This window comes from Anomaloglossus baeobatrachus, chromosome 1 (assembly GCF_048569485.1).
Source record: "Anomaloglossus baeobatrachus isolate aAnoBae1 chromosome 1, aAnoBae1.hap1, whole genome shotgun sequence".
In the NCBI taxonomy this organism is placed as follows: domain Eukaryota; kingdom Metazoa; phylum Chordata; class Amphibia; order Anura; family Aromobatidae; genus Anomaloglossus; species Anomaloglossus baeobatrachus.
In genome coordinates, this window is record NC_134353.1 from 718,222,620 (window position 1) to 718,248,586 (window position 25,967).

General features: G+C 45.9%; 1 protein-coding gene across 15 annotated transcripts in view; it reads right to left on the reverse strand.

Moving 5' to 3' along the window:
• Positions 1-25,967, reverse strand: part of EP400 (E1A binding protein p400) — a 293,821-nt gene that overhangs the window by 266,422 nt on the left and 1,432 nt on the right. For 11 of the 15 annotated variants that reach the window (XM_075322072.1, XM_075322017.1, XM_075322008.1 and 8 more), the window contains exons 2-3: positions 11,934-13,296; positions 9,372-9,482 (exon numbers count right to left, since the gene is read on the reverse strand). In XM_075322072.1, the coding sequence (XP_075178187.1) occupies positions 9,372-9,482; positions 11,934-13,259 (1,437 nt within the window). In that variant the 5' untranslated portion in view covers positions 13,260-13,296. The remainder of the gene's footprint in view (positions 1-9,371; positions 9,483-11,933; positions 13,297-25,967) is intronic. The other 4 variants (XM_075322084.1, XM_075322051.1, XM_075322044.1 and 1 more) reach the window with 1 other exon arrangement.

Here is a 25,967-nt window from a genome sequence, read left to right on the forward strand (position 1 = left end):
AGACGCCAGAAGCAGATCATTGGAGAAGTTGCATAGAGAACTCGGCCCTGCGCAGCGCCCGGGAATCTGTCCTCTGATATAAAGCGCTGTCAGCTGCGACCCCTGATGCTGCTTGCGGCGCGCAGGCCCATGGCCCCCTTGCTGATCACTACCTGTGCCGCCGCTGACAGAGCTTTATATCAGAGGACAGATGTCCATGTGCTGCGCAGATGTGAGCGCTGTATACAGCTACTGCAATGATCAGCCACCGGCCAATTAGAGGTCAGCGGATCCTAAAGAAGCTGCATAGAGAGCTCGCGTCTGAGCAGCGCCCGGAAATTTGTCCTCTGATATAAAGCGCTGTCAGCTGCGGCCTGCATCGGAAGTGTTCATCAAGGGGGCTGCGGCCGCAAGAAGCAGACAGGAAACTGAGGGAACGAAGACAGGTGAGAAGGATTTGTCTTTGGGTTTTTTTTGCATGTGAAAAGACTGGCAGAATAGTCGAAATTTGTACAGCATGGAGCATTGCTACAAGAAGAGGAGCAGGAAAGGGGGACATTACTAGAAGAAGAGAACCAGGGACCAGGAAAGGGGACATTAGTACAGGATGAGCAGAAAAGTGGGCCACAATACTTTAGGATGGGCACATTTATTACAAGATGGGCACAAGGATGGGGCACATTACTATAGGATGGGCACATTATTACATTATATGTGCCCATATTCTCCTCTCCTAGAGGTCAGTGCTGGGCAGGCTATTGACGGCCAATGAGTGTGCAGAGGGCGGGGCTGGACAGTGAAGCTGGGCAGTGACAGCTGTGACTGTGAGGTTTCGTAACCAAGAACATGAAAAAGTCAAGTTTGCTTGAGCTGCAGGTAAATAAACTAGCTGCAGAGAATAAAGTGATAATTCAAGAAAAACAAAAGTCAGAAAAAAAATGTAGTGGTGTTTTATATGACGATACAGCACAGATAAACTCTAAAAAAAATGTAAGCTAATGTCGGACAACTCCTTTAAGTGTGCTATGCTTTTAAACAATATGGGACAGCTCATATGATGATGTCATGTCTTTGGAAACTTCTGATAGGTTTATTGGCAACATCTGAGTTAATTAGAGACACACCTGTGGATGTATTTTAATGCACACATGAAACACACTGCTTCTTTGTGTAGCATCACGGGAAAGTCAAAATAAATCAGCCAAGATTTCAGGAAGAGAACTGTGTACTTGCACAAGTCTGGTTCATCCTTGGGTGTAATATTCAGATACCTGAAGGTGCCTCGTTCATCTGTACAAACAATTATGTGCAAGTACAAATAAGATGGGAATGTCCAGCCATCATATTGCTTAGGAAGGAGATGGATTCTGTTTACCAAAGATGAACATGCTTTGGTCAGACATGTGCATACCATCCCAAGAATAAAAGCAAACGACCTTGTGAAGATGCTGGCGGAAGCTGGTAAGATTGTATCATTATCCACAGTGAAACGAGTACTGTATCACCATGGGCTGAAAGGCCACTCTGCCAGGAAGAAGCCATTACTCCAAAAGAAACATTAAAAAAGCCAGAAATAATGTTTGCAAATACACACAGGAAAAAAGACCTTAATTTTGGAAACATGTCCTCTGGCCGTGGTCTGATGAAACTAAAATTGAACGGTTTGGACATAATGACCATCGTTACATTTGGAGGAAAAAGGGAGAAGCATTGAAGCCTAAGAACAGCATCCCAACTGGGAAACATGGGGATGGCAGCACCATGTTGTGGAATTGTTTTGCTGCAGGAGGGACTGGTGCACGCCACAAAATAGATGGCATCATGAGGATAGAAGAGTATGTGGGAATACTGAAGCCACATCTCAAGAGATCAGCCAGGAACTTAAAGCTTGGGCGGAAATGGGTCTATCAAATGGACAATGACCCAAATCATACTGCCAAGTTGGTTACAAAGTGGTTTTAGGATAACAAAGTCAATGCTTTGGAGCGGCCATCACAAAGCCCTGATCTCAATCCTACTGAATTTTATGGTCAAAGCTGAAAAAGCATATATATACACAAATACATATACATACACACACATTTTATTTATTTTAATTATGCTGTTGTAAAGGTAGACATGTGGGAAATGCTATTTATTAACTATTTTGTGTGATATAACTACAGTATATGTTTTTAGGGCATCAAAATTCAAAGATGAAACTTTTCGATATTTTCATAAATAAACGCAGATCATATCAACCAAAATGTACCACTAACATGAAGTACAATGTGTCACGAAAAAAGTCTCAGAATCACTGGGAAATGTCAAAGTGTTTCAGAGTTATTACTACATAAAGTGACGTACCCCATATGGCATAGGTCGGGAACCCTTTCCCAACCATGACGTATGGGGTACGTCATAGGTCGTAAAGGGGTTAAATACCAACTCTAATTGAATGGATAAAAACACCTGTTGTGAATTTTGCCATTAAGCTCCTTGTTACAGAACAGCAAGTTCTGCAAAAAGTGCTGAAACACTGAACAGTTGGATATGTGCGTTGAAAAGTTTAGAGGTCATATTAAGGTCACCTGAAAAGGGTGGAGGGCATTTTAGGATTATCCTGAAATTTCACCTGAAAGCCAAATATCCCTAACTTTTTGTGAGTAGTGTATACTACATTTCTAATTGGAGATAATTGCTAATATTGTTGTTATTATTACGCCTACAAGATATTGGGATAGGATCTTGGAGATGGGAATACCCTTTTAAGGTTCTTACTTCCATTATGTCTCCAAAATAGTGACCCATTACTAGACCACCCCAACGCACGTTACGTGAGAAAGCAGACATGGGAAAAACAGCATAAAATCTGAGTGCTGATCACCATGGCACAAGCATAACATGTTAATTTCCAAAAAGTCAGGTGGCCAAATCCCTGCTGCGAAGCACTTTAAAGGGAACCTGTCACTAGATTTGGTGACTATAACCACCACCAGTGGGCTCTTATACACACCATTCTAACATGCTGTATATAAGAACTCAGGCCGCTGTGTAGAACAAAAAAACACTTTATAATACTCACCTAAGGCTGCTTTCACACCTCCGGTTTTTGCTATGCGGTACAATCCGGCACTTTGCAGGAAAAACGCAACCGTTTTTTTTGCTGCCGATTGCGTTTTTCCTGCATAGACTTTAATTAGTGCCGCATTGTGCCGCATGGCCTTGCGTTCCGTCCGGTTTTTGCCGCATGCGGCAGATTTAGCCGATGCGGCGGCCGGATGGAACGTTGCCTGGCACGGTTTTTTGTGCGGCAAAAAAAAACGTATCGCGCCGCATCCTGCCGATGCGGCGCTTTTCCCAATACATCCCTATGGATGCCAGATGCGGCAAAAACCGCATCCGGCCGCCGCATGCGGTTTTTGCCACTGCGCATGCTCAGTAGCATGCCGCAAGCGGCAAAAACCGGACAGGCCGCATGTAAAAAACCTATGCAAAGGATGCAGTGTTTTCACCGCATCCGTTGCATAGGTTTCATGGCCGGATTGAGCCGCACGGCTCAAACCGGATGTGTGAAAGCAGCCTAAACCGGTCGCTGTGGTGGATGTGGCTCAAATGGGCGTCTTTGTCCTCCGGTGGCAGCGCCTCCTCTTTCGGCCATCTTTGTTTTCCATCTTCTGAAGCCGCGGTGCATGACGAGTCCGACGTCATACACACTCGCTGGCATTCAGGTCCCAAGCAAACGCACTTTGATTTGCCCTGAGCAGATCAAAGTATTGTAGTGCGCATGCGCGGGACCGGCGAGTGTGTATGACGTAGGTGCGTCATGCATACAGGCTTCAGAAGGAGGACGGAGATGGCTGAAAGAGGAGAATGATGTATATAAGAGCCCACTGGTGGTGCCCGCAGCTTATAGGGCAAAAAACTGGTGATAATTTTGCTTTTTTGAATTAATCTGATTGTGGTTGATACCCAGTAGCTGTTATTATTGTCAGATGAGGTAGCAAAAACCTGCTGACAGATTCCCTTTAATCCAGGGGTCCCCCACTAACATATTTATTCCACTTAACATTCCTTTACCTTCTCCAACAGCAAACACAGACAGTACTCACCCTTACTGGATCAAGCACGGCCTCTCCACCACTGCTCCAGTCTTAAGGGTGATTTACACATTGCGACATCAGTAACGATATATCGTCGGGGTCACGTCGGTAGTGACGCACATTCGGCGCCGTTAGCGACATTGTAGCGTGTAACACAAATGAGCGACGATCAACAAGCACAAAAACTTGAAAAATCGTTCCTCGTTGACACGTCGCTCATTTTCTTAATATCGCTGCTGCGACAGGTACGATGTTGTTCGTCGCTCCTGCGGCACCACACATCGCTATGTGTGACACCGCAGGAACGACGAACATCTCTTTAACCTGCCTCCACTGGCAATGCGGAAGGAAGGAGGTGGGCGGGATCTTACGTCCCGCTCATCTCCGCCCCTCCTCTTCTATTGGCCGGCCGCTCAGTGACGCTGCAGTGACGTCGCTATGACGCCGAACGCACCTGCCCCTTGAAGGAGGGTTTGTTTTGCGGTTACAGCGACGTCGCTGCACAGGTATGTGCGTGTGACGCTGCCGTAGCGATGATGTTCACTACGGCAGCGATCACCACATATCGTGCAACCGACGGTGGCGGGTGCTATCGGTCGCGACATTGCTAGCAAACGCTAGCGATGTCGCAATGTGTAAAGCACCCTTTAGTTTACTGGCTGCAATGTTGGCATCGCACCTCCAGTGCACATCCTGAATGAAGCCAATAAATGAGCTTCATTTTATTTCTATACCCTCTATGTTGCAATGTATATTGGTGGCCGCAGAATGAGTTAACTGAGAATCTGTCAGTGAATTCAGTCTGATAGCAGAGAAGACTCTTACCTTTCGTCTTCTGAGCTGATTTATGACCACCTGAATGTGGAGTGAAGATTTGTTTTTGCAAATCAGTTGAGAGAAGCACAGAAAAAGGAAGATAAGTGTTATAAACCTTCCCGTCAGAACAAACTCACTGACAGATTCTCTGTTTCTCTATTCTGCATCTCGCAGAGGAACTCAGAGGCTATAGGGTACTAATATAATATAACCCTATATTTTATAGAATATCAGACACATTTGATAAGACTCACCAAGGCTTAGATAGTAAAAAAAAAAAATTGAAGACAGCCATCACATAAATAAAAATCTTCACAATGTTTTCCTCACAGTCAAAAAATCCAGTGCATAGACATTTTGCAGTGAATTCCTGTATGGATTACACGTATGTGGAAGTAGAGTATCACTTTTGTATCTGATTTTTTGCATTGGAGCGCTGCTTCTATTTTTTACTTTACCTGAGAAGCCTTGCACCCAAATATCCACGCGGGTGCTGCACCTAATTTTCCTTTCTATATACATATATATATATTAAGAAAGCAGAGATTTAGAGCAGAAAACAGAGAGAAGGGATTGGCAGGTAAACATGAGAAGAAAGTCAACAAAGACAGTTTATGCGGCACAGCCAAGTAATAGCACAAGCCAATGACACTCCAGGAGCAGGGGTAGGCGGCTTTTAGTCATGAATACCAAAGCACAATAGCGACGTGCTTAAAGATCCACTAAACTTATAAGTCACCATAAAAGCATTATTACCAAACTACAAACTGCTATGCTAAAATTGTAAGGCACCGGAGACAATAATATACAAATAGGAGTGAGGCCAGGGGGGTATGTGCCATATAGGCAGAGCCCTGGAAACGGAGGCCTACCCCCGGTTGGCTGTAGCCTTTGCTTTATAGGTCGCTCATCAGCCCATGCACTAGGTAAGGTCTCCTCCTAACCAAAATAGCCCAAACATATTGTGCATTTGTTTAATAGGAGCGATCAGAAAATACACCAGACAGGCAGTTATGAATCAAGTGTACCCAGGAGGGGAGCCTGCACCCCGTCCGTCCATCGCCAATACACACGGAGGGTAAGGCTGCTTTCACACCTCCGGTTTTAGCAGAGCCGGCCAATCCGGCTCTAAAACCTATGCAATGGATGCGGCGACAAAACCACATCCTTTGCATACGTTTTTTACATGCAGCCCGTCCGTTTTTTGCCGCTTGTGGCAGGCTACTGAGCATGCGCAGTGGAAAAAAACGCATGCGGTGGCTGGATGCGGCTTTTGCCGCAGGACGCTGCATGCGGCGTCCATAGGCATGCATTGGAAATCGCGCCGCAGCGGTCGGATGCGGCGCGATGTGGTTTTTTTTGCCGGACCAAAAACGTGCCAGGCAATGTTCCATCCGGCCGCCGCATCGGCTAAATCTGCCACATGCGGTAAGTGGCACAATACAGCACTAATGTAAGTATATGCAAAAAAAAAACGCAACCGGCGGCAAAAAAAAAGGTTGCGTTTTTTCTGCAAAGCGCCGGATTGTGCCGCACAGGAAAAAAACGGATGTGTGAAAGCAGCCTAAGAGGAGATTACGCCATTCTCCTGGATATACAAGATTCATAACTATGTGTATCTGGTCTCAGTGAGTAGAGGTGCGGTAGTGTTAGCTGGCACCAGAAGGGGTTGCATTTTATTCATACAGACCGGCTGACCTCAAAGGTACGTCCAGAGGTGTCAGTGGCTCGTTAGATTTTATCAGATGGCCACTTACCATATTCGATCATAAATACATCCCCTTAACTTTACATGCACTATGAGTTTAGTGGACATTTAAGTAGTAAGGGCCGAGAACATAGCAGCATTGCCAGGTGGAAACGGTCAATGGAACGTTTACCAATGTGATTCTGCCTGAATGGGAACAAAACAATGGCTGGCAGGCTTTGATACTTACAGAAGCAGTCCTGATCATCTTGTGCGCACGTGTGCGTAATTCATGCAGTTACGCTGCGCTTTGTAGCACAGCGTAACCGCATGCGTCCTGCGTCCCCTGCACAATCTATGGAGATTGTGCCGGGGCCGTGCGCACGTGGCGTTTTAGAGCGCAGCGCTTCGGCTGCTGCCCGGAGCGCGCTTTCTAAGAAGTGACATGTCACCTCTTCCGTGCGCTTTGCCGGCAGCTCCTGCTCTGTCTATGGCAGGAGCTGCAGGCAGAGCGCATGGAATCGGCTTTTTTTTTTTTCACTACGGACATTTTCTGCAGCGATTTGAAGCGCACATGTGCTCTTCAGATCGCTGCAGAAATTTCTGCAGTGACTGTACGCAACGTGCGCACATAGCCTTAGTTATCATGCAGTGTAATGTAGTCGCATTAAAATACTTACCGAATCCCATCTTCCCAGTTTTCCAGGAGCGCTCCGGTTCTCATCTGACTCGCGGTTCTTTAACTCGGACTTGCCAGATCAAACAGAACAAGTCTCCCTAGATTTAAGCGGGCTTTACACGCTACGAGATCCCTACAGCGATCTCGTTGGGGTCACAGATTTTGTGACGCACATCCGGCCGCTGTAGCGATCTCGTTGTGTGTGACTCCTAGGAGCGATTTTTGATCGTTGCAAAAACGTACAAAATCGCTCCTCTTTGACATGGGGGTCCTCTCCCAATTATCGCTGCTGTCGCTTGGGCGAAGTTGATCCTCGTCCCTGCGGCAGCACACATCGCTACGTGTGACGCCGCAGGAACGAGGAACCTCTCCTTACCTGCCACACGCCAGCAATGAGGAAGGAAGAAGGTGGGCGGGATGTTCGTCCCGCTCATCTCCGCCCCTCCGCTTTGATTGGGCGGCCGCTTAGTGACGTCACTGTGACGGTGAGCGAACCGCCCCCTTAGAAAGGAGGCGGTTCGCCGGTCACAGCGACGTGGACGAGCAGGTAAGTACGTGTGACGCTGCCGTAGCATCGGTTAGCGATCTCGTAGCGTGTAAAGCCACTCTTACATTGTAAAAGCAACTTCCAGTCCACACATAAATCTGTGTGAGAGTCGGCTATTCCGAGTTGAAGAAAGGCGAGTCAGAAGAGAACTGAAGCAGCGCTGGAAAACGGGGACGTCAACAATCGGTAAGTAATTTAAAGGAGTTGTCCAGTTTAGAATGAGAAACCTGCAATGACTGTGTGACTGCAGACTTGTGACACCTCCCTGCGCACTGCGAAAATTCACCAGATTCAGAGCCAGGAACAGCAGTCACGCGACCTTACTAAAGCAATATGCATATTCCCAGCCATAACCCGACTAGTGGGCACAACCTCATTCAATACACTTGCCGGGTTCTGGCCACGAGTTAGCATATTGCATACTCGCGGCCACATGATTGCTGTTACCGGCTCAGAAACCACCAAATCCTCACAGTGTACAGTACACAGGGAGGATTCATGTCTGAAGTCACATAGAGTGACTGCAGTTGTATCATTTTAGATTGACAACCCCTTTAAGACAACTATAAAACATTGCATATATATGTAGAAAGGTTTTTGGGATAAAAAATGTTTGTTGGCAGTGCTTCTTTAAAGAAACATTGTTTTAATTTTTTAATAGTGATGAAGACGGGAATTTGTCAGTAGAATCAACCCTCATAAGCCACCTACAAAATGATACCTTGAGATCTTCAACCCAATGTCTTATTCCAGAGAAAATCCACGATTTTCTTATTTGTAAATGAGCTGTTGAGAACTCTGAGAGTCTTCCTCCTGAGCTTATTTTAAATAAAAAGGGGTGTGAGACATGTAACGACTGACAGTCAGCCCCCTTTCATGACTGAATGACTCTGATACGTCAGTGCTTGATTTGTAGTTGTAGACTGATGACAGGTAATGTTTTTTATCGTCTATTCTTGTGTTAAATTCCCGTCACATCACACCTACAAGGCAGCCACATTGGGAACTCTAACTGTCATAAAGATCTTTGATCTTGAGACTTGTAACTTCCATTATGTGGCGGTGGAGTGTACAAAATATACGCTGGTTATTGTGGATTATTGCCTCCTGCTCTGGAATCTACAGATCTTGCTATTCAATATGCACAGAAAGAAAATAAATGCGTCACGAGAAAAATGAGAAAAATTTCAAACAAAAAAAATAGACAAATGCACGAATCACACACGTTGGCACCTGTGAGAAGATCACAAAAATGCTCATGCATTTCAATGGGTTGAACCGCGCCCTTTCACCCCTGAGTTTGGTGTCAGCAGTGGGATGAGTTTATTTTTCCGTGGCAGATCATTAATCCTGACAAAATGGATCTGCACGTGTCACCCCACTATACCACCTATATCACCAAGAGTCTGAATTCCAAAAGTGCTGGAAACGTTTCTCTCGGGGTGAAGGAGTTACATGAGAAAATGATGGCCTTTAAAATATGGAAGTAGATATATTTTGCTTAGAAAAAAAACTGGAATGGATGGGAAAAAAAAGGAAAATCTGAGATGAGGCCACATTGTAGAACCATCAAAAAGGTACCTGAAATGGCTGCTGCTGGGATGAAAAAGCAGCAGAAACATTGGGAGGAAGCTGGGTTGCTATAGCAACAGGTGTACCAGTCTGCCCATCTTTTCCTGTCACAATCTTTACCTGAGAGGAAATATTTCAAGAAGAGGAAAAATCATTTTGCTTCGATCTTTTTCCTCACCCAGATTAATATGGATTCCAATCATCAGACATACAATATTGCCTTTTTCTGCAAATGCCAGTGATAGAAATAACTTTGGAATCGTAAAGGGTTAAGCCAATAAAAAAACAGGTTATCCCCTATCCGAAGGTCACCCCACATTGTGAGGCTGCTGCTGTGATAAAGCATCTATAGGGTAGGGGATAACCCCCAGCAATCCTGAGAAGAGGCTGGCAGCTCCGTCGTGAATTGAGCGCTAGTGCACATGCTCAACCTCCGCTCCGCCAGAGAGAGTGCCGTACAGTGCCCAGGTATTCCCAGCAGTCACATAGACAATGAAGGGGCAGAGATTGAGCATGTGAACCCCCACACCCGTCAGGACGGAGCTGCAGAACCCCATTCTCAAGGATCACTAGTGGTCTCATTGAATAGGGGACAACTTGTTTTATTAGGGAGAATTACTCTTTAATTGTCTGTGTCGTTACATGGAGCAATAATGGACACAAGGTTGTTTGCTCCCATTAAAGCTGGTTAGTCACTGCTCCACCTCTAAAGGAAGGCAAAGTGGCACGACGGACAGGTGTCACACAAAGGCGCCCCGACACTTAGTAAGCGATGGATGCTTGAGCATATAGTTGACCACACAACCCTTGGAAAGGGAAAGACTTCCAGGGAAGGGTTGAGGTGAGGAGCACTGCAATAGCAAGAAGTGGGTAAACGAGATAAACAAAGAAGGGAAGAAAGAAAGAAAGACAAGAAGGAAAAGCAGAAATGTATTAGTTTCTATTGCTGTCTACCTGCGAATGTTGGCGTAGCACCTGATCCCTATACACATACATCTCTGATGCAATATGGCTTCTAAATGGTATTAAAGTGGTATTAAAGTGCATCTGTCAGTTCATTCAACCCTGAGAATGATTGTAACATTAGGAAAAGGGAATATAAGGGTGAGTGCCCATGATCAGGACACAGCATGAATCCAAAACGCTCAATTGTACAGAATAAGCACAGTGGATGGGATTTATAGAGATCCCATGCCCACTGTGCTTCTTTTCTACCCAGTGGAAACCGACATACGGTGCTGTAGTCCAAGCCGCAGCCTGTCCGGTTATGCTTGTGGAGACACGAGTGTTCTCAGTGGGAGAATACAGCAAAAATCCGCTGCACCCAGAATTCTGATCGTGGGCACGGATGCTGCGTGCTCCAGCGGAGGTCACTTGCATGTCCACAAGAGGAATGAAGCTGCGTCCAGAATGCAGGGTCTTCTGATCGTGGGCATGTACCCTAAGTAAACATTTATTAAACAAAAGCGCTGCTGTATTGTTGAGAAATTTGTTCTAGAAGTGATATGTGGCTGAAAGTGCTCTGGGTGGGTCTGAGCTCCTCACGCACTATGCCCTCCACTAGGTGATTGACATCTGCAGCAGCGCTCACTGTCAAGCACCTGAACTGACAGATTGCCTCTATCAAGTTTTTTCTAGTTTTATAAATAATTTATAGAAACAAATATTTAGCATGCCCAACATCAATGCATGAAAGAGAAAGTCCAGGGGTTTTTTTTAACTTTTAGTTTACAGCAAATACAAAGTTATTCCTTTAATCCAGCATTTGATAATCCCAAACATCTGATTATCTGCACTTGATTTTAATACAAAAGAACAATTAATTTCATGAGACAAGAAGCCCAAGAAGCAGATGCCAATGGCAAATTCCTCAAATCAAAGGAACGTCGTAGCAGCAAATTTGCATTAAGGCTTCTTTCTTCAGCAAGATTCGGAGCGTTATATGTGGATAATTCACACCCGTTCTGAGTAGATTAATGCCAGAGTAAAGGAATTTTACAGTATAAGAATGGTCAGTGGCTTCAAAACACTCAATAACAAAACATTCCCCATTCTTATTTCTAATCCGCTACCAATTTTATTAACAGAAGTATTAAAAAACAAAAGGGGAAATTAAAATTATAATAATAATAATAATTTACAAAACCATCTTAAAATTAATAAATAAGTAGTAAATATGTTTAATTAAATAACTTTAGGTGACCAGCAGAAAGCAGCATACAGGATTACCAAAACCTATCCATTAGCAAATAATGTCTAAAAGAAATTGCTCTTTAATAGGGACAGCTATAGGTATCACCAATGGAAGTGCCAGCCATGACACAATGTCACAAACATTTACAACTATACATGTTCATTTTTTACCAAAAAATAGCAGGAAAATCTGACCTGCTGCTGATTCAGTCTATACATTAATGTTTCTCCATCTTTTACGTCATGTGTGTATTGTCATCACTAACTGTCACTAACTAATTATAAGTCATAAAAAAACGTAATGAAGGTGCTACATGTGACAAAAGAGTTTCAATATCTCCTCAAATTTCACCCAATTGAGCAAAAGGCAGAACTTACCTCATCATTAATAACTTCTGACTGTTCTTCTTCTTCCTCCTCTTCCAGATCTAGGTCATTTTGTCTTAGGTAGCCCTGAAGACCCATTGATGGTTTCTTTTTGAAAGCCAAAAAATCCATCATGTTTCCCTGAAAATGTTGTAGGAAAAACAACTCAATGAGATAATCCTTGAAGTGTTCCTTCAGTATTTTCATATTTTTGTGATGATTCTCCAAGCATTGTTTCCTCATCTGAGCATCTTCTGCAGTTGCTGGTGGGATCTCCTCAAGTTTTTTACTTTGCTTCTTAATAGTATTCATTGTTGGAGTAAGGGGAAGACTAGAGAGTCCCTGGGGACCAGAAATTCGTGATGGGCTTGTTGGTGTTGGCGGTGTTGTTATGCCAAAGGATGTAGCTCCTGCTACTCCTGCTATCATTCCTCCAGAAGTCCTATCAAAGCTTATGGTTCTACCTAGCTGCTGGCTGTGGAGAACCTGCTGCTGCTGCTGAATGAGTTGACCTTGTATAATACTGCTTATCTGTGGTGGTAGGTTGGTTGTCGTTATGTGACTCGGTGTTGTCAAAGTCTGTATATTTGCTCCACTTGCCACGGGGCTTTGGGGTCCAAGATGATGAATAGTTCCCCCAGTTTGAGAATGAGGTTGTGACAGTCTACGTTCCCTCATGCTGGCCTGTGCCGCCCCAGATGGAAGTTGTACCTGTGCTGTGGTTCCCTGTGTTATTTGTGCAAGACCAGATCCCTCTTGAAAAACAAAGTGACCACCATTTGAAGGGCTCAAGCTGATCTGCCTCACAAGCACACTGGCATCCACAAAGCCACGTGTGGGACTCTGGCTACACATTCCTAGGCTGGCTCCAGCAGTCGCTGCTCTGACACCTTGCAATGCTTGGATTGGCACAGCATTGGGCTGAGTAGGACTTTGTGTTTGTACCTGTTGAGACATTGGAGACGTAACCTGAATATAGGATGGAGAACCATGTTCAAATCTCCTTGGCTGAGAACTGAACTGGAAGCCAGGAGAGGCCGGATTAGGGATGGGCAGTGGAGTCAGTGTTATCTGCTGGTTTCCTGCTACTACTTGCCCCACATTCTGTAGAGTAATGTTCACATTTTGACCAGCCACTGAATTGCGGCTCATTATTAACTGCTGTATTTGATAACTGGGTGATTGGGGTCCAGGAGAACTGACAGCTGGTGCAAATGATGGAGCAGGAGATTGGGGCAGATTTGTTTGCATTGAAGATTCCTCGCCTTCATTTCCAGTGAAAGATCTGGACCGCTGAATCTGCCGTGTAGTGTTGGGGGGCCCATTACCATGATGCATCTTTTTGTTCTTCAGTTTTCAAAATAACAAAGTCTTCCTGATAAATGAAAGAGAAACAGGTTGAGAGAGAGTTAAGACTTTTCCCTTTCTAGGTTTGCAGTAAGTGAAACAACAATAAAATATTAATTATGTTTACTATTCACTTTATGCATAGCTGCCATGAAATCCCAAAGAGGTAAAGCTCTGTTCACACTGGCTTCAACAGCCTGACAGATGGCAGACGTCTCTAGCAGTGGGATAGCAGTCCGAAATCAGACAAGCAAGATCCTTGATAATGTTGGGGGTCATTCACCTCCATAAACGTTAGACTGTCGTTTTTTTTCGTCTATATATAGTGCCTTGAAAAAGTATTTATACCCAGTGAAATTTTTCACATTTTTTTCACATTTTCAGCTTACACCCACAAACTTATTAATGGTATTTTATGTGATATACCAAGACAAAGTACCAAGAATTGTGAAGTATCAAAAGAAACGATACATGGTATTCTAAATATTTCAAAAGTATAATTCTGAAAATTGTGACATGCATTTGAAATCCACCTAATGTAATCTGATACCCCTAAATAAAATTGTGAGTGACATATTGCCTCCAGAAGTTACCCAATTAGTAAATGAAGACCACCTGTGTGGTATTTATTCTCAGTATTACTACATCTGTTCTGTGAAGGCCTCAGAGGTTTGTTTTAGAACATTGGGCATTAAACAGCAACATGAAAACGAAGAAACACACCAGATAGGTCAGGGATAAAGTTGTGGACAAGAGTGAATTAGGGTTAGTTAGTTAATTAGGTTTAGTTTATAAAACTGCCCAAGCACTGAACATCTCACGGAGCATTGTTCAATCCATCATCCAAAAATGGAAGGAATATGGCTTCCAATCTCCCTGAGCTAGACCTAAACGTTCAGCCTATAGATGTGAAAAGCTGGTGGAGTCATACCCCAAATAACTTGCAGCAATAACTGCAAAGAAAGCTGGTCCTCCAAAATATTGACTCAGGGAGACAGAATACAAATTCATGTAACAATTTTCAGATTTGTATTATTAAAAAAATTTAGAAAACCATTAGGGATGATCGAATACTTTGATTATTCGGCTCCGCGAATAGCAATGTAAGTTTATGGGAAATCCAATAACAACTATTCGGAACTATTCGGGCTTCCCATAGACTTACATTGCGCATCGAATAGTCGAACAGCAGCGAGGTATTCGGAAAATATTCGCAAAGCCGAATAATCGAAGTATTCGATCATCCCTAAAAACCATGTAAGATTTCTTTTACACTTCACAAATACTTGCTACCCAGTGTTGGTATATCACGGAAAATCCCGATACAATAATTTTAAGTGTGTGGGTATAACATGAAAACATTTGGAAATGTTCAAGTGTGTGTGTTTTCAAAAATCCTATCATGATAATTTTGAGGTAATATATTTGAGACAGATTTATTTATACTATTCTAAATTCAGACAAGATAAAACTCAACTAAAGAGTTTTAAATGTAGCTCCTTGCCATGCCCCCCCCCTTTTTTTTTTTTTGGAAACTTTGCAAAATGTTTAGATGGTCTTAAAAGTAAAAAATGAATACATTTGGCACACTACAAACGCTACAGTTCTAGTGCAATTTGTACCAGAATTTTGACGCATTAGGCAAATCACCAACATAGCATCTCTACCTGATTCCTCATCATACAGCATACTGTAGCATCACACAGCGCTCTCTGCTCGAGAACCTTTCACCAGTTTGACCATTGTAGCGAAATGGTTTCAGTAAAATGTCTAGTTCGTTTATTTTTCATAAACCACTTAAGATAATAAATCAAAAACGGTCTTTTCTGGCTCAAAGTGAAAACAAACAGCAAATAATCCATATCATAATGTGGGTTCGCACGCACAGGTTACGCTCCGGCAAAGTCAAACAACACTCGTGGTCTGCACACCTCCACATTCCTATCTTTGTATCATCTGCAAATTTCAGGAGTTCCCCAAATAATTTTGTTGTGTAGATAATTTATTAAGATATTACACAATACTGGACCCAGGACAGAGCCTTGCGGCACCCCCCTTTTGACTTTCTTTCAGTTCCATATGCAACCATTTAGTAGAAGGGGTATTTTGCACGCTGCGACATCGCTACTGCGATATCGTCGGGGTCAAATCGAAAGTGACGCACATCCGGCGCCGGTAACGACTTCGCAACAGGTAAAGCCTAGATGTGCTGATAAACGATAGCAAAAGCATCGAAAATCGGTGATCTGTGTAGCGTCGGTCATTTTCATAATGCCGCACCAATAGGAGATACGACGTTGTTCCTCGTTCCTGCGGCAGCACCCATCGCTGTGTGTGAAGCCGCAGGAGCGAGGAACATCTCCTTACCTGCCTCCACCGGCTATGCGGAAGGAAGGAGGTGGGCGAGATGTTTACGTCCCGCTCATCTCCGCCCCTCCGCTTCAATTGGCCGCCTGCCGTGTGACGTCGCTGTGACGCCGCACGACCCGTCCCTTTAGGAAGGAGGCGGGTCGCCGGCCAGAGCGACGTCACAGGGCAGGTAAGTGCGTGTGAAGCTGCCGTCGCGATAATGTTCGCTATGGCAGCTATCACAAGATATCGCATGTGCGACGGGGGCGGGTACTATCGCGCTCGGCATCGCTAACCCCAAAACGCAAAGTACCCCTTACTTTTCAATGAGGATGTTATGTAATGACTTAAGAATGGCATTCGATAAACTAAGGTAAACTATACGGCATTTCCCTGGTCCAACCATTCAGTGATTGTTGTAGAAGGAAATCAGGTTTATTGACTATAAAGCTATGCTGGCTCTGGTTAATTAATGCCTTCACATCCAGGTACCTAAGTAAATGTTCTTTGACAATTTCCTCAAAGATTTTTCCTGCTATTGAGGTCAGGCTTACTGGCCTGTAATTTCCTAGATCTTCCTTTTTATCTCTCGCCATGTTTTGACCAGGCTGACATGGTACACCTGGTAGGGCTTCACTTTCCCTGGCTGTTGGGCTTTATAATTAACTTTGCCAAGCTTTTCAACCACTTAGTAGGGCCCTTATCACTTGGCCAGAAACTTACTCTACACAGTGGGTACCAGCACTAGTACTCGATCCCCAAGACTGAACCTTCTCACTTTTGCTGAACAATTGTATACCCTTGACTGGGCCGCTTACGCCTAAGGAGGTGCTCTTTCACAATGGACATCATCTTTTTTTGCGTTTGGGCCACATACTTGATTACACTCCTGTAGGGTGTAGCATCTGCTTCCCAGGTATCTCTTGCTATATCTATGAGTCCAGGAGGGTGGCTGCCATACAACAGCGTAGAGGCCTGGGAAACTTCTCTGATGGAGAACACCAGATATGGAAGTAGATAAACGTTCTTTAACATGGCCTTCAATATTTTATTAAGCCTCTCCACGAGGCTGTCCTTCTGCGGGTGGTACATCGAGGTCCTGGGTTGTGTGCTCTGCATTCTTTTGCACAACTTCTTCATTACTTTTGACATGAATGGAGTTCCTTAGTCTGACAGAATCTCTTTCAGTAGTCCCATTTAAGGAAATATATGGACCAACTCTTGAGCTACACTTTTAGAGGAGGAGTTGCTTAATAGTACCTTGTCCGGGTGCTGTGTCGCATAGTCCAGGACCACCAGAATATATTGATGCTCGGCGAACTTGACCGCTTCCCACTAAAGCCATAGCTATGCGATCAAACGGGACCTCAGCAATGGGTAATGGCACCAAGGGACTACAGAAATGAGAAACCTGTGCAGTAAGCTGACAGGTGGTACAGGACCTGCAAAAATTCACAATCTCTCAGCGACAGCTGGGCCAGTAGAGGATCCATTCTTGTGTTTTATCGACCCCCAGATGGCCACCTAAGACAAGAGTATGGGCCATGTCTAACAACCTGCGTCAGTAGGGTCCATTTAAAATGGTTATCAAACACCCTTTTAAGAGTAAGGTCCCTGTGTTGCGCTGTTCTAAAGCTTCCCTTGGACACCTCCAGCTAAGGAATGTTGGCCTCAGGGATATTGACCTAATACTCATTGCCAACCAAGGGAAAACCCTTAGACTCAGGCTGCAATAGGGTTTCTTTAAAGGTGCATATGTGTTCTCCAAGTAACTCGGCGATAGCTTTTTCCCCATAAGACCCAAAACAAGACAAAGTCCTGCCGGATTATTAAAGGGTGTAACAAGTCTTGACTATGGCAACCTCATGGGAATTGGTACTACATTTTGTCTCTATGACAAGCCTGGCCACAGGATAGTCCTTAGCGTCCCCATGACTACAACAGATGCCCACCATCTTTCCAGGAATTCGCCAATGAGGATGTGTGACCCTTGCTAGGTTCACAAAACTCCTTGAAACCAATAGAACAGTCATTGGCACTCTATTCACTGTCACATGACACGCCTGTTGCCCGACACCGAATTGAGTCAACACTGCAGGCAGGATAGACATAATTCGAGGAGCGCCGACCTATGTTGCAGTCCATTGGCTTGGTGGTCATGGGACGTGACACCTCCAAAATATAACTCAGGTGCCTCTTTAGACCTTGGACGCCCCCCATATATGGTCCTAGTTCCATTCTTTTGGGTGTCACCTCCCTTTGAGAATCCCAGTATAGAGATGCTACAAGCTACAACCCCTTGTTTCCGCAAGTACCTCTCAACCGCCTGGTACTATTTTACCAAGCCCACCAGGTCATCCGCATTCTGAGAATAACCCTGGGCCCAGGACTGCACCAGCCTCTGAAGGGAGTATATGCACCTGTCCATGACAACCTAATCCACCATCTGCTCTGAGGAGGAAGATTCCGGTTGCAACCACTTTTGAACTAGATGTAACAAGTTGAACATTTGGAACCGGGAAGGTTTGTCACTGTGATAGGCCCAGTGGTGCACCCATTGCACCCTGACAGAGTTTCTCCTAAGTGCGCCAAGATCTCCATTTTTAACTTGGCATACTCTTTTGCGTCCTGCAAGGTCAGGTCATAAGTCTTCTGGGGTTCTCCTGTTAAATATGGTGTCAGAAGCTCCATCCACTACTTCGGAGGTAGTTTCTCTCATTGCGCGACCCCTTTGAACACCGTCAAGAACGCCTCAACATTACCATCCGGGATCATTTCTTACAAGGCTCTCTTTACCGTTATGTAGACTTCATAAACCCCTCACAATAACCAATCAAAAACAGCCTTTTGCGGCACAAAATGAAAACATACGGCAAATAGTCCATAGAATAGTGCAGATTCACTCACTCGGGTTAATGTTCAGCAAAGACAAACAACACTGGACATCTGCACACGTCCACGCATAGACCATGAATCTGACAACTGGTTCCTTTTTACCTGCCGTATCACGCCACAGGTTGGGGATATGGAGCAGCCAGCCCCACCTATCTCTCTGACTGCATGTAAACCTGGCCCAGACATGTGATATTAACTCTCTCAGCATTTTATGTTCTGGAGCCTGCTTTGGGCTTACATCACCAAGGCCACGAACTTCGATTATACATATCTCCCCTCCAGGACCTGTCCGGCGGCCATCTTACATCATGTTAAACTGGCCCCATCATGGAATATTGGATGTAAAGCTGAGTAAAACATAGGTTTCTTTTTTTAATTTCTCATCTTATTTGCGGAGATACTAGCTTGTAAAGTTTAGATTCTAATTTATGATAAATCCAACTGGGCATTACCAAAGATTATTCTTTGGGGGCACACACTTAGTCCATTACATGACACTGACTAATCATAAGCTGGAGGTGTCATGCAGAGGAAAAAAAAGAACAAGTCCCCGGAAGGTCAGAAGAACAAGCTTTCTTTTGTGAGATGTAATGATAGACAGCTCTCATCTATGCATCTCATGTGTAGAAAAAAAGCAGAGCTAGGCTAGATTACAAAACACTAATCTTTCATCTCACTGAAGTCAGTGTGGAGAGATGGGGAATAGAGCTGAGCGTCATTATGAACACCTTTCTCAGCAGTCAGTGTGGACGGAATGTACGGCAGAGCTGAGTGTAATTACAAACACTTCTAGATTTCCTCTCACTTAAAGGGGTTATCCGGCTTCTTTTCACTTTTTTTTTTATTACCCTATTGGGCTACATTGGGGCAGGTAAGTAGATAGAGACCACTTACCTGCCCTGCTGTCAGCCCCTCTCCCCCGGCTCAGAGTGGTCATGTGATCGCTCCTGCCGCGATTTTGCTGCTTCCGGTCATTTCATGTCAACATGGGCAGGGCCATGTTGACATGCAAATCTGGAACAGCATGTCGCCTCCCTGCTGGGCAGGTACAGTATGTGGAGTCACCGCTCCCTTCCCTGCACCCTGCCACACATTCCCCCGCACCCTTACTCCTCCCCACAACCTCCCTCTGCACTGCTGTGGGGTCCGTGACCTGGGAGAGGGGCCTGGCGGCGGCTGCCATGGTGTCAGCGCCAGCACCGGGCCCCCTGCTCAGGATCGCACATTCAAATGTACCGGGCATCACAGATTTGAAAGTGCTGATGAGAAGGAGCGCAGCTTCTCATCACTGCCCGGCTGTCTGTGCTCTCTTCAGCACAGCGGTGACGTCACTACTGTGCTGATATGGCCAGAGCACAGACAGCGCGCGAACGTGCAGGAGTGGCGGGGACCGAGGATGGGTGAGTATGCACTCCCTACATGTGTTCCCTATCGGGATTGGGGATGGGGGATGGGGGGGTCAGTGAAGAGCCCTGTCTGTGTGCGGTGCAGAGCCCTGTCTGTGCGCGTGCGGTGCAGAGCCATATGTGTGCGCGTGCGGTGCACAGCCATATGTGTGCGCGTGCGGTGCACAGCCATATGTGTGCGCGTGCGGTGCAGAGCCATATGTGTGCGGTGCAGAGCCATATGTGTGCGGTGCAGAGCCATATGTGTGCGTGTGCGGTGCAGAGCCATATGTGTGCGGTGCAGAGCCATATGTGTGCGTGTGCGGTGCAGAGCCCGATGTGGGGTTGTTATTTGCAATGCTGTAGTGATAACAGGTCAGTGCTGGGGCAGAATACTGACAGGGAATGTGTGCAGGGGGCGAGCAGGGGGCGAGGCTGGACACTGAGGCCGGGCGGTGCCAGCTCTGACTGGGAGGTTTTGCACAGGAAGTAGTCAGTTTGCTAGAGCTGAATGTAAACAAGGAGCTGCAGAGAATAAAGGGTGAATTCAAGAGGAACAAAAGTTAGAAAACAAAAAATAACAATGTAGGGGTGTTTTATATGACAATACAGCACAGATTAGCTTAACAAAAAATTTTGAGTTTATGTTGGACAACTCCTTTAAGTTATGTGTGTGAGGAGAGAGAATATAGCAGAACTGAGTGTAATTACAAACACTTCCAGATCTACTCTTACTGCAGTCGGTGTGTGGGAGAGGGTTGCAGAAGAGCTGAGCATTATTATAAACTCTTCCAGAACTCCTCTCACTGCGTTCAATGTCTGGGAGGGGGAATATACCAGAGCTGGGTTTGCTTACAATCAATTACAAATCTCATCTCACGACAGTCACAAGTACTTCCAGATCTCCTCCCATGACTTTATCAGTGTGGGGAAGAGGCAGAGGTTTGAGAAGAGAGCTAGAATTATAGATGCATTTGTAATGAAACTCATTTCTTCTAGATTCTCCCCCACACTGGCTGCCATGACAGAAAATCTGAATGTGTTTGTAATCACATTCAGTTCTGCTATATATTAAGTAGTAGCTGTAGAGAACAGGATTGACAGCAAGGCATGTTATTCTTTCCCCTGCCTGATGCCCCCTGCTTAGGATAGGTCATTGACATACAGGAGAAGTACATGCCAACAGAGAAGAATCTCTGCCAATACCCAACTGGGCTTATAATAAATTATATATCTACAAAGCAATATCTCTGCAATATAAAGGAGAAATTAAATAAAAATAATACAATTTACTCAGCTCTGCAGCCACTATTCCATGATGTGGACCTTTAATATACTCAAAATGGTGCAAGGAGAGTCTTAGTTATATATAAATATCTATATATATAATTGCCTTAAGGCCCCGTCACACACACAGATAAATCTTTGGCACATCTGTGGTTGCAGTGAAATCATGGACATATTGTTCTATTTGTACACAGCCACAAACCTGGCACTGATTGTCCACAATTTCACTGCAACCACAGATCTGCCACAGATTTATCTCTGTGTGTGGCAGGGTCTTAATCCTGTCTGTCTGTCTGTCTGTCTTGCTCCAAAATGACGTCATTACAGTGACAACCGTCGCATTGGCCACTCGGCTCGGCCCCGCACGTATTGGCCGCTCGGCCCGGCCCCGCTCCCCGCACACGTTGGCCGTTCGGCCCCGCCCCCTGCACACGTTGGCCGCTCAGCCCCGCCCCCCGCACATGTTGGGCACCTATACACCTCCCCCGCATACATAGGGCACCTATACACCTCCCCCCCAGGACTACTCAACCTATTAGACTCCTCTCCCCCCAGGACTACTCCACCTATTATCCTCCTCTCCCCCAGGACTCCTCCTATTAGACTCCTCTCCCCCAGGACTACTCCTCCTATTAGACTCCTCACCCCCCAGGACTACTCCTCCTATTATACTCCTCTCCCCCCAGGACTGCTCCTTCTATTATACTCCTCTCTCCCCAAGACTACTCCTCCTATTATACTCCTCTCACCCCAGGACTACTGCTCCTATTATACTCCTCTCCCCCCAGGACTACTCCTCCTATTATACTCCTCTATCCCCAAGACTACTCCTATTATACTCCTCTCTCCCCAGGACTACTCCTATTATACTCCTCTCTCCCCAGGACTACTCCTCCTATTATACTCCTCTCTCCCCAGGACTACTCCTCCTATTATACTCCTCTCTCCCCAGGACTACTACTCCTATTATACTCCTCTCTCCCCAGGACTACTCCTCCTATTATAGTCCTCTCTCCCCAGGACTGCTCCTCCTATTATACTCCTCCTATTATAATCCTCTTGAGGGGTGTGCAGCATGGGGGATGGAGCACGATGGGTTGTGCGCAGCATGGGGGGGATGAAGCACGATGGGGTGTGTGCAGCATGGGGGGATGAAGCACGATGGGGGGTGCGCAGCATGGTGTATGAAGCACGATGGGGGTGCGCAGCATGGGGGGATGAAGTACGATATGGGTGAGCAGCATGGGGGATGGAGCATGATGGGGTGCGCAGCATGGAGGATGGAGCACGATGGGGGTGCGCAGCATGGAGGATGGAGCACGATGGGGGTGCGCAGTATGGAGGATGGAGCATGATGGGGGTGCGCAGCGGGGGGGATGGAGCACGATGGGGGTGCGCAGCATGGGGGATGGAGCACGATGGGGGGTGCGCAGCATGGGGGATGGAGCACGATAGGGGTGCACACCTCCCCCCAAAACACACACACACTGCCACACACACCGCACAACACACCACACACACACACTGGGAACCACAAACACCGTCCTACACAGTCACCCACACACACAGACAACGCCGCACACACACAACACCCAACACACAAACACCGCAGCACACACAAATATACGCACACACCGCACAACACACACACTGCACAAAACATACCTTCCCCCAAAACACACACACGCACCCCACACACACACACACCCACACAAACCATGCAACACACAGAGGACCACACACACACAACGCTGCAGACACACAGCGCTCCACAAACAACGCAACACACACAACCCAACACACAAACAACACCGCTCTCACACACCCCCACACAACACCCAGAACATTTACAGCGCCCTACACAAACACTTGGCAACTACACACAACAACCTCTATATAACAAAAATCATACATTAACTACACAATACATTCTAGAATACCCGATGCGTTAGAATCGGGCCACCTTCTAGTATTAGTTATATTTGTCCAGCTAGCAACTATTGGGATGGAGATGAAAAAGATAACAAAGAGTGCTCTAAAAAAAAGTTTTTACGAGACTTGTCCCATTCCCAGCTCAGGCTGTTAGATACCTGGTTAGCAAAGTAACCCGTCAATCTCTTAATATTGGATTCAAAATTCAATAAAAACAGTCGCGAAAACTGGTCATTTCATATAAGAAATGTTTAAAAACAGTACACCTGTCAAAAAAGGACATCTTCATGTGAAGTGTACTTTCTAAATATTTTTACATTATAGGTCAAAGAGGATGTCCAGTGAAAATAACATCTCCTATCCAAGTGATAACTACAGTATATGTTAAAGATCTGTAGGGGTCCAATGGCTGGAACCAGCCCGAATTGGCAGAACGTGAAATTTGTATAGGCGACAGGACGTTTCAAGTTTGGAAGAGGCTGGTCAGATACCTGACCACAACCCCATCCATTCTTTATGAGGCTGATAGAAAAAGGCAAACACAGCGCTTGGCAGCGCCATAGCGAATTAATGGAGCAGTAGTCAAATGAGAAAACTTCCGCTACATTCTAACTAGGATAAAAGTGCCCCGTTCTGCTGATCAGCGTGGGTCTCAGTGGATGGATCCCCACTGATCAATGAGTTATAACCAGTCCTGTGGATATATGACAACTACCCTGTATGTAAACTGTCCGGTCCAATGGACGTCCTAATCTGCGCCTCCTTTCTCCCTCCTCCTGCGCTGATTGACGTGAAGGACGGCTCAGACACCATCCACGGTAGTGAGCAAAATCTCCATATTCCCAGCTCACGCAGGTGCACTTTGCTCTGCCCTGTTGCAGCCAGAGCCGAAAACATTGGTGCGCCTGCGCAAACTGGCGAGTTCTCTGCGCAGACAAAAGATTTTGCCTGGTGATGTGGATGACATCACCCGCTTCATCCACATCGCTGGTCAAAATCTCACGCCTGCGCAGAGATCGCAATGGTTTGTGCAGGCGCACCTATGTTTGCGGCTCTTCCCGCAACAGGGCGGAACGAAGTAAGCCTGCGCGAGCTGGGAGTATGGAGATTTTGCCCGCCTACATGAATGGCGTCTGAAGCGTCATCCACTTCAATCAGCACAGGAGGAGGGCAAAAGGAGGGACATGAGGTGCACATGAGGACGCGCACCGGATGGACCGGAGGATTTACATAGAGGGAAGGAGATTTTCTAAAGGTATTTTTGGAGTCTACAGGGGAAGGGTAGGGAGTAACGTGCACCTTCATGGAACGCAGTACAGGAGCTGCATAAGGTGCTAGTTTTAGTTTAAAAAGCGAAAATATGGTGATAGGTTCCCATTAAAGAGCATTTGCCTCCTAACTGAGCTGTAAGTGTTAGGAAGTCTGATACTGATGACCTACCCTGAGGATTAGTCATGAGAATGGACAACCCCTTTATGATCCCCTACTAAATGGAGGCAGCTGGTTTACTGGTAGCCGCTTCACATCTCCTAGATGGAGGATTAGGAACGAGTCTGAAGTCAGAAGAGTTCCAGTGTGCCCATTCACAGCTCATTTACAGAAAAATCGTCATTGGCGTCCAGCCAACACTACCTGTACAGTGTTCTGGCATCAAAGGCTTTTAATGTCAGTGAAGTAAGCAAAACATTGTAGGTGGCGCTCAGAATGTCCATAATAAAATTAAATTGTTTGATGTAACAAGAAGGATAGATGCGGCAGTCACCATAATCCAAAACTTCTCTTTATTAGTCAAAATGAGAGCAACACAACATGGGGCTGGACCGTGCTCCCTCTTCTACTCCAGCACAACGCGTTTCGCATCACTAAGGGTATGTGCCCACGATCAGGACTCACTGCTTTCTGGACACAGCGGGTCCTGACCTGCGGGTTCGTGAGTCTCCTCCACAGGAGAACGCAGCTGCTTGTACCCCCGATCAGGGTTCTGTGGGCTACGGTCTCTCGCTTGTTCTCCCTACAGAGGACGCAGGCAAATCCGCAGCAAACAATTGACATGCTGCGGTCTGGAAAGATGCACCGCAGGTCAGTGTTTGCTGCGGAAAAAACAAGAACAGTGGGCACGAGATTTCTAGAAATCCCATCCACTATGCTTGTACTGTACACCACAGCGGTTTGGACGCAGGTGAAGCATCCAAAACGCAGCAAACACTGATCATGGGCACGCAGCCTAATGCTTCATCTGGTGCCTCCAGTTTGCACTAATACAAAAAGTTTTGTGTTACAGTGCGTGCCACGCGTATCCGTTTTCTTGACTGGACGCTGACACAGCACACACTGGACGCTAGCACAGCACACACTGGATCATGGCACACAGTTGTTCACACCAGGCACACTGGATGCTGGCACCACATACATTCAATGTTGGCAACACACACAAGCTGGTACCACACATAATTGTTGACACCACAAACACTAGGCGCTGGCACTGCACGCAATGGACATTGACACAGCACACACTGAATGCTGGTATCACAAACACTGGACGCTGGCACTACACACGCTGGACACTGGCACTTCACACATGGATGTTGGCAGCGTCCACAATAGACACTGGTACATTACATGCTGGACGCTGGCACCACACAAAATAGATGTTGGTAGCACACTCAATGGACGATGGCACCACACACGGATGCTGGCACCACACACGCTGTCTCCACACACACTTGATGCTGGCCCCGCACACGCTAGACACTGGCACCGCACACGCTGGACACTGGCACCACACACGTTGGCACCACACACGCTGGACGTTGGCACCGCACACGCTGTTTCCATACACACTGGCACCACA